At 51.0% G+C, this 9,467-nt stretch overlaps 1 protein-coding gene across 1 annotated transcript; it reads right to left on the bottom strand.

Moving 5' to 3' along the window:
- Nucleotides 1-547: 547 nt before the first annotated feature.
- On the bottom strand, nt 548-8,239 carry LOC142912316 (uncharacterized). The gene is made up of 4 exons (XM_076060483.1): nt 7,976-8,239; nt 4,945-5,415; nt 3,832-4,036; nt 548-2,749 (listed from the first exon to the last, which is right to left on the bottom strand). Exons 2-4 carry the CDS (start codon nt 5,390-5,392, stop codon nt 2,377-2,379), a joined length of 1,026 nt encoding a protein of 341 aa, XP_075916598.1. The 5' UTR covers nt 5,393-5,415; nt 7,976-8,239; the 3' UTR covers nt 548-2,376.
- Between the last annotated feature and the right edge of the window lie 1,228 nt (nt 8,240-9,467).

Raw genomic sequence — 9,467 nt, 5'->3', positions numbered from 1 at the left:
AAGGCTGGGGGGGGGGGCTACTGGGGGATGTGGGTTCTGTTCTTGTAAGCGCACGGGAAGGGTGCGGGGTGCTCGCGTAGCCTTAGGAATGCGGATTCAGTCGTGCGGGTCAAGAGGTCACGTGGTGAGGCGCAGCCACGTGTCTACCCCAACTGGCGATCTTCCCATCAGCATCGGGGCCCCTGACTTGTCGCGGTGAACTTTCGGGGGCCCACCACAACTCTACGCACACTGCCTCCTCTCTCTCTCTCGCTCTGGTAGAGTTGGCTTCAGGACGACCGTAACTCCTCTCAGGACAATATAATATTACCGTGGAGGCCTTCTGTTGAGTTTGTTCAGGGCGGCACGGCGATAAGGGGGCGATAACCGATGAACGCAGACGGGGCGGTAAGATCACAGCTCACGGGCAGAAAAAGCTCGGTGGCTTTTTTGCCACCGCAGCCACGATTGAAGGGAGGCATTCAGCCGGCAAACGACAGATCGTAGCTGACGACGTATTTGCGGATTTCGGATCCGCTCCGAATTGGCGAGGAATTTTGAACGCGCGGACATTTCGTGCAACTTTTATTCATAGGTTTCAACAGTCGACACGTAACCATCCGTGACAATTACAAAAACACATTGAACATTCCAAAAAAGTCATGCGTGCACACGTCATGTGACGCGCGTGCACACGCAACTATAAAAATACTGTGCTGTCAACAAACATGTGGAGGAACTGCGTTAACCAGTCCCCCAGTACTTAGAGGTACATTACGCTCTGCTCCAGAAATGTTTCTCTAGAAATCTCACCAACGAAATCTTTTTTTGTTATTTTTGTTCACATCAACACTCTTCTGGGAACTTTGACAAATCATATCCTCGTGTATCCTTATTGTTCTTGTATAAAGCTCTCATTGGATTGATTGTAAGGATACTTGGAGCAATAAACATAGCGATGGAATAATACAAAAAGGAGGATTTACCCTTACTGGCAATAAGGCGGCAGGTGTTAAGATGTTCAAACACGAAACGGACCCCTGTTACAAGGCATCCAGTCTGCATTAACCACACATACTTGCGGTAAACTGTTCAAACAAATATCCTTCGGTAATGCATTGCCCTTTAAACTAATTGGCCTACACAACAACATGGACTCTTACGATGGGTGTATCTCACACTCTCTGGGTGCAGTGCCTTCTGCTAATAATTCCTAACTCCAAGCCAGCACGCATTCTAGGGAAACGTTGAGAGCCCTGCTTGTAGGAGAGATTGTGAATACTGCTGAAATATATTTCCATTCTCTCTTCACGTGAAAAACACATGCTTGTACTGGCAGGAACCTCCTGGTTATTACACCACCAGCCCACAGGGGATTATTGTTGTGTCCGTCCGTCGTGCATCCAAAAATGGGAGGGGAGGGGCTGGGTGGGGAGGGTGAGGAGGGGAGGGTGGGGAGGGGCTGGGTGGGGGGTGGGAGGGGTGGGGCTGGGTGGGGAGGGACTGGTCACCCCGTGGTGCCCTTATAAAACTCAACGTTTAACCTACTCACGCCGGCTTGTGCCCGCCCTCACAGTCGGACCTATTTGTGGAATACACCACACTGCCGTTGACCCTGGCCATTGACCGAGCAACCCAACGTTCCTACCAGCTCCCTCCGCAGGAGAATGTGTTTATCGATGAACCTTCTTCAAATCGGAGATTTTTGTAACATTTTAGCTGTCACGGTGGTCGCTGTTCGTAACTACGCCGTACTCTTCTGCACCTTATAACAGGGCAAATTGTCTGAAATGTTCAGCGATTAAAGGTTTCAGTCGTGAGGAAGCGTTTGTTAATAATGTGGGCTTATTAAAGTTAGTCACTGTTATGTTGCCCCCAAAGCAGTTTGTGGCATGCGATAACCTTAATGTGTGTCCTCTGTTACAAGCTATGGAATGTAATTTAATTAATCATACCTCATCATCACCACTCATCGTGTAATTATTTAACCCTCTACAGTCGATTTCATTAATGCGATGAGTGTTCTATATTGGATAATTTAGAGGGCTTCAATCGACGGGCTTGAAAGACTCCGGCTACAGCTTATATAAAACTGTCATCTCTTTCCCAAAAATGTTTCTGCAGTTTGCCCAACGGCCCACAGCAGCATGTCACGCGGAACTACCACCAGGAGCCACGGCTTCCCTATGCGCATGGCGATCAAACCAACATTTTAAATTCTGAAACCCAGAATTATTCGAACAAATCACCTTTAAAGATGGCAATTTTGCGCGGTCAACTCGCCGAACTTAACCCAATATAATCACGGCTGGGCAGCTGAAACATTGATTTAAATGGTTGCTATATCAATGTTTCTGAGCCCTCACGCTCGGTTCGTGACTACTACAACACGACCATTTAAAAGGCCCTTCCCCCCCCCACCCCCGTCTTGTTCGACCACGTCTTTCTCCGCAACGGCGAACCGTGCATCCTCACCGACCCTCCTCCCGGCGGGGCGGTCTCCTCGCGCAAACCCGGAGCAGCAGCAGCAGCTTCACGTGCTTCTCCAGCCTCCTCCCCCCCTGCTTCCCGCGCCCGCGCCCGCGCCGCCGCCCCGCGTCGCCCATGGCGCCGAGCAGCAGCTCCCGGACGTGGGCGGCCTTCCCTGCGCCGCGGTGGGCCAGGCACGACAGAGGCAGGCGGCGGACGCCGCCCGCGAACCGCAGGGTCGCGGCGTCGCACGGGCCCTCTGGCCGGGGCGGCGGACGAGGCGGCGGCGGCGACGGAGGCTCTGCAGCGGAAGGAAGGGAAGGAGATGTAAAGCGCGTTGTTCCGGGATCACCTTTCGCAAGGTGGACTTTTCACCGTACTTATTTCGCACTGCACGTAGCCAGCTCGTTCGCTAATTGGGAGGCGCGGGCGTCGTGCCAGCTTGCAGTCAGGCAACCGAGATCCGTTCCGGGTTGGCGACTCAGAACATTCTAGATTTAAAGCTTTCGTGACTGCAAGGATCCATACTCAGCTTAAAGGTCCGCGGTCTGAGCGTGGCTGTGTTTCACTCCAGCGCTGTCCTCGAGACAGCCCGGTCCCTTCACCTGATGAAGGCCGCTTGTGTTGTGGCCGAAACGTCGTGATTTTTGTTGTTTTATTTTTACCTACGTGACTTTACCGAATAGAACCAAAGAGTATGGACTCAGAAAATGCTTCTGTAGCCAGCGAGACCGCGTCAGCGTACCTCTCGCTGTGCTACCGGTCGGTCACGCGCCATCGCGTGGAATTTAGCGTCTCGTTCAAGTGGCGAACATTCCTATCGTTTTCTATTCCTGCAACGTGGAGAATGCACCGGCGACCTCTTCACAATTACGTTACAATTTCTCAAAGACGTACACGCACACACACATCCAAAATGTACTGCGGTTGTAGTAGTCTTTTTAAACGGATAAATACGTGACCGTGGACCAGATTGCGAACGCGTGTCCAGCCCGGAGCACTCTCCCCAGTGGGCACGTGCGGCATCCGCACCGGCTGCCCTCCGAGGCCAGTAGCGCGGTCCTCCGACGATGCCGTTGATATTGTTGGTTCTTTCGGTAAAGTCACCACGTTGAAGGGAAACAATAAAGTAATAAAATATATATAAAACAATACAATTCTCACGACCGTTGGTTTTTTCACACCTGATGATGACCGCTTGCGTTACGGTCGAAACGTCGTGAGAATTTTATTGTTTAATATATATTTTATTATTTTATTGTTTCCCTTCTACGTGGTGACTTTACCGAAAGAATCAAGAATATGAATCCACTGCCGTCACGAAAGCTTTAAATCAACATTTGACGCCGTCGATCTACGGTTGCCGCTAAAACGACGCGTCACCTGCCGGCCCCGCGTCCCCACGCTTGCGACTCCACGCGGGCGCCCGACCAGCAGAGCGCGTCGTGCGTGGAGGCCCCGGGCAGCAGCTCCATGGAGCCCGGGCCGGAGCAGTTTGTGTGTGGGCGGCACGGGGCGTCCGCCGACGCCTCGGGGGAGAAGAATCCCCGAGGGCATGGGGCGCAGCGCGTGTCTTCGCGCGGGGATCCTGCGGAACAACGGAGACGCGAGACGGGGGGGGGGGGCGCACGGGCGGGCAGAGACGCGGGACAAAATGTAGAGATGCGTAGAGAGAGAGAAAGATGAGAAGAGAATAGGCATAGATTTCGATTTAAAGCTTTCGTGACTGCAAGGATTCATCTTCTTTGGTTCTTTCGGTAAAGTCACCACGTAGAATGAGAATAAAATAATAAAATAACACAATAAAATTCTCACGACGCTTCGGCCACTACACAAGTGGCCTTCTTCATTGTAGCTCTGTCGTCCCGACAGGTTTGTTCCTTTCACCTGAAGGCCACTTGCGTTGTGGCCGAAACGTTGTGAGAATTTTATTGTGTTATTTTATCATTTTATTCTCTTTCTACGTGACTTTACCGAAAGAACGAAAGAAGAAGAATAGGCATAAATTGGTGCTGGGAGATAACTGGGAGATAGGAGAGTGGAGATAAGATTCCCCCCGACTTGACGAGCACTGGCCGGCGGGGCACAGTAAATACGTTTACAAATGAATGATCATCAAAGGAGTGAAAGTAGGAACCAATTGATTTCTGAGTGGGGTAGAAATCTCGCGCTGCGCGCGAAGGAGCTCTGTCCCGATTGTTCCAATCTCCAGCGCCAAACAGGAATAATGCGCGAACGATTTAACCTCTAGCCAATGAATGAAGAATGCATGAACGGGGAGTTTAGGCGTTCATGCGTTTTTCGCCGCAGGGATCTGTTGACGGGGGAGGCCACGCGGAACGAACCCTTATCGATTCAACTAATTAAATCGGACGCAACGATTGAGCGGCGTCTTTGGTCACGGGCGAATCGATCGCCGGACGAATGGCAACGACACACGTGGTGTAGCCCAGCCCCTCCCCGCCCACCCCGCCCCGCCCCCCACCCCGCGCGTGCCTTTGGTGACGACGCCGTGCCCGGCGGCACAGCCGCTGTGCCGCTCGCAGAACTCCTGCGGCAGCATCAGGAAGGTGCCCGGCTCGCACTCGCACACGCGGTCGTGCGTGGGGCTGCACTCCTTTGCGAGCCGCTGGCCCTCCTTGCACGGCGGGCCGCAGTAGAGACACCGGTCCAGGGAGTTCCAGAACTGCGTGTAGTGGCGCGGCGGGCACGGCGTGCAACGCGCCTCCACGTCGGACGCGTCCTCCAGGAGGAGCTGTTGCTGCTGCTGCTCGCTGGCCTTGGTGGAACACGGCAGCGAGACGTGGTGGCCCGGGGGACACAGCCCGCACGGCGGCTGGGACGGTGAAGGCATCGGCGAGACGTCTGCCGACGCCGCCGCCCCCGTCATCACCACCAGCAGCAGCAGCAACATCGTCGTCGTCATCGTCGTCATCATTGTCATCGCTAGCGTAGCCCCGATGCGATCTGCGAGGGGGGGGGGGGTGCGGGAGGAGCGCGCACGTTTTGTGTTTAAGCACAGGCGGGCGGGAGATGCCGTGCGTCGCGTTACATCGCTGGTGCGTCGTCACCAGCGACCGGTGAGAGACGGCCGTGGGTTGGCGGGAGGGTCTTCATCTCCGCCAAGGATCGAGCGTGGCTGACGACAACGATGACCGCGTGGCTGACGACAACGATGACCGCCGCATCGAGATCAGCAAGGCGGGGGGGGCGGTATCATCGCCGACCATTCGATGGGCACCGATGCGATCACCACAATTGTTGTTCGGCAAAGAGACGGACCGCGCGGGGGCGCAACGAGACGAAGGGAAAACCGCAGAGTTCAAACGCGAGTTCACAGACAACGGGGATAAAACAATGAGACAAATTATACATTACTCATTGTGTTTTTTCGGTAAAGTCACGTGTGTAGGAATACCATAACATTATATTAAAACAAATCAATCACGTTTCGACCGCAACACAAGCGATCCTCATCAGGCGTAAGAAACGAATCACGGAGGCAAATACAACAAGGAGAGACGAGAATTCAACAAACCTAAGGAAAATTACGTGATACACAACCAGTCAGGTCAACAACACAGACACTTACCTGGCGGACCACGAATTTCAGAAGAGTGTTAAATTTCGTGTTCAACCTCTGGATTGAACATACCAGCATAGACAGAGTGAACAAATACGAGGTACAAGTCAGAAATAGAGAGACACCAAGAGGCAAGGACGGACAGAGAAGTGAGGTCGGATGAAACGGAAGCCTTAAATAAGAAGTGAAGGTGGGGGGAGGGGCCAGAGAGAAAGGACGGGGCAGGAGGAAACGTCGTGATTTATTTGTTTTAATATAACGTTATGGTATTCCTACATACGTGACTTTACCGAAAAAACCAATGAGTAATTTATGCAGTCACAGAAGCTTTAATTCTTTATTAACACACTTCTACAGGGAAGTTACCTTTACGTCGTGATTGATTTATTTTAATATAACGTTATGGTATTCCTACATACGTGACTTTACCGAAAAAAACAGCAACTAATTTATGCAGTCACGAAAGCTTTAATTCTTTATTAAATAATCCATTCTTCTGGAATCTTCTCGACACAATCGGATCGTGGTGGTGGTGGTGGGGGGGGTGGATGAGAGGACGGGGATCTTGGGACATCGAGGTGGGGGGAGGGATACGGGGAATGTTTGGTGGGGAGTGCGAGGTTGTATGCCGAGTGGATCGCCACATCCTGCCGCACAGAGAGACATCAGCAGGGGACTCAAGCCCCAAGCCTGGGGCAGTGTCGCGAGCGACTTTGGCATTTCGCCTTGGCGAAACGCTACAATCACGTATTCCAATCACGGCTCCAACTCTTTATCAATCGCACGATTTGTAATAATAATAGGGTTTTTCCCCTTTTTTTCTGGCAACAAAACTGAAACCTTTTAACAAGGAATCATGTCTACTGCATTAACCACAATACCTGCAGCCAAAATGCAAACAAAAAACATACTATGATAATATATGTGGCATTGTCCCTTAGAAAGAAAGCCGTCCCTTGGTGTGGACCAACCAGTTTCAAGGTCAATGCATTATATATTATCATAGTATGTTTTTTGTTTACATTTTGACTGGAGGTATTGTGTAAAGTCACCACGTAGAATGAGAATAAAATAATAAATTGATAAAATAAAATAACACAATAAAATTCTCACGACGTTTTGGCCACAACACAAGTGGCCTTCATCAGGTGAAGGGACGAGACTGTCTGGAGGACAGCGCTGGAGTGAACAAAGCCAAGCTCAGACCGCGACCTTTAAGCTGTGTGAGAAGAAACAGAGCGCCTTGACAAAGGAATTAGCATAGGATTTAGCATTGAAACGGCTTGTGTTGTGGCCGAAACGTCGTGAGAATTTTATTGTGTTATTTTATTTAATCAATTTATTATTTTTATTCTCATTCTACGTGTTGGTGACTTTACCGAAAGAACCAAAGAAGATGAATCCTTGCAGTCACGAAAGCTTTAAATCGAAATTCCGACTGGTGCTTTTTAAATTTTGATTTAAAGCTTTCGTGACTGCAGTAATTCATATTCTTAGTTTTTTCGGTAAAGTCACGTTGAAGAGAAAATATATATATTTTGTTATTTTATTTTGTTGTTTCTCTTCAACGTGACTTTACCGAAAAAACTAAGAATATGGTGCTTTTTAATCGATTTGTGTACACGCCACGAGGCTCTCTCCGCTCGTCGCGTTCACCGCGGCAGGGAGTCAAACTTCGGCCCCCACTGTCTCAGGTCACGCTCGATGTACCCAAAGACAAAGATCCCACGGGTAGCCTCCGGCAAGACCGCCGGGGGCAAAGCGCTGCCGGCGAGCAGGGCCGCGAAGGCCGGGGAAAGGTTGCACGAGGTGGGAGGGCGGACCAAGCGCCAGGGCCGCACCCGACGAGGAGCTCACTCGAGGCCGAGTCGACCACCGGGGGGCACGGCCAGGAACGGCGCGGGCGTCCCCACCGCTCCATCCTCGCCGCGTCCCGTCTCTTACCTCGGGGGGCGTGGAGGCGGTGCGGAGCCCCGGGCGACTGTGAGTGGAGTCGCCCTTCGGATGTGCCGCTCGCCACTCGCTCGCTTCTCGTCGACTTGTGGGAAACTCCCCACCACCACCCGCACCCCACCCACGTGCTCAGCCACCGAACAGCAGAGCCAAGGGGCGTGGGCGGAAGTGACGGGCGTGGGCAGGAAGTGAGGCGTGGGCAGGAAGTGAGGCGTGGGCAGGAAGTGAGGTGTGGGCGGAAGTGAGGCGTGGGCAGGAAGTGAGGTGTGGGCAGGAAGTGAAAGTGACGGGCGTGGGCGGAAGTGACGTAAATGGGCGGAAGTGAGGCGTGGGCAGAAAGTGACGGGCGTGGGCAGGAAGTGAAAGTGAGGGGCGTGGGCGGAAGTGACGTATATGAGCGGAAGTGTGTGTGGGGTGGGGGGGACAGGGGGGGTGATGCTCATTGCTGTGGCTTGTCACGTGTTCCGTAATGTAAGGACCAAGTCAGTCCTTACGCTTTGGTTCTTTCGGAAAAGCCACGTGACTTTACCGAAAGAATATTTTATTTTATACGTAGGTATAAAATAAAATATATTTTTTTATTTTATACCTACTACGTGACTTTACGGAATGAACATTTTATTTTATACGTAGGTATATACCTTATACGTAGGTATAAAATAAAATATTTTTTTTTTATTTTCTACCTACTACATATGGATTCCTGCAGTCACGAAATCTTTAAATAAAGATTGAAGTCAGTCCTTGATTGACCCACTGCTGGATGATGGTCACGGTCACTTCACCCCTTCCGCACGCCGTTGTTGTCGGTCGTGATGGTGGTGATGGTGGTGGTGGGGGGGTGATTCACCATATTTGACCACTCTGGCCAGTGGGGGCTGGTGAAGTGTGGGGAGGGAGGGGTGGGTGGGCAGGTCCAGGACCGGTTCGAATATTACCACTGATGCGCGCCGCCGTGAGCGGGGAATCGAACCCGGGCGGTGTGCTAACCACTGCGCCACCGCTCCACTCGGCTCATGCGGCAATAAACATTTAAAATGTCAAACTCGCAACCTGATGACGGTTATAATTACCCACAACAGCAAAACGTTTAACAACACCGTGGCCTTAAGAATGTTTAAACATTTATATTCTTAGCTCTTTCGGTAAAGTCACGTTGAAGGGAAACAAAATAATAAAATATATGGCAATTTTATTGTATTATTAAATTTTATAAATTTATTATTTTATTCTCGTACTACGTGACTTTACCGAAATAACCAAAGAAGATATATTATTTTATATATATTTTATTATTTTATTGTTTCCCTTCTACGTGACTTTACCGAAAGAGCTAAGAATATGAATCACTGCAGTCACGAAAGCTTTAAATCAAAATGTTTAAACGTGTATGCAGTCGGCGGCGTTTCGGGCAATGACTCTTTAATTGTGCGTAAAAATAAAAGACGCGAGCGATGGGAGTTGGGGTACGAAGGGAAACGCC

The sequence above is a fragment of the Petromyzon marinus genome, unplaced genomic scaffold, assembly GCF_048934315.1.
Source record: "Petromyzon marinus isolate PM22_M1 ecotype Great Lakes invasive population unplaced genomic scaffold, UKy_Petmar_22M1.pri1.0 PM_G_Scaffold_2, whole genome shotgun sequence".
Taxonomy (NCBI): Eukaryota; Metazoa; Chordata; class Hyperoartia; order Petromyzontiformes; family Petromyzontidae; genus Petromyzon; species Petromyzon marinus.
Note: the sequence above shows the minus strand (reverse complement) of the source record. Positions and strands in the feature narration are given on the sequence as shown.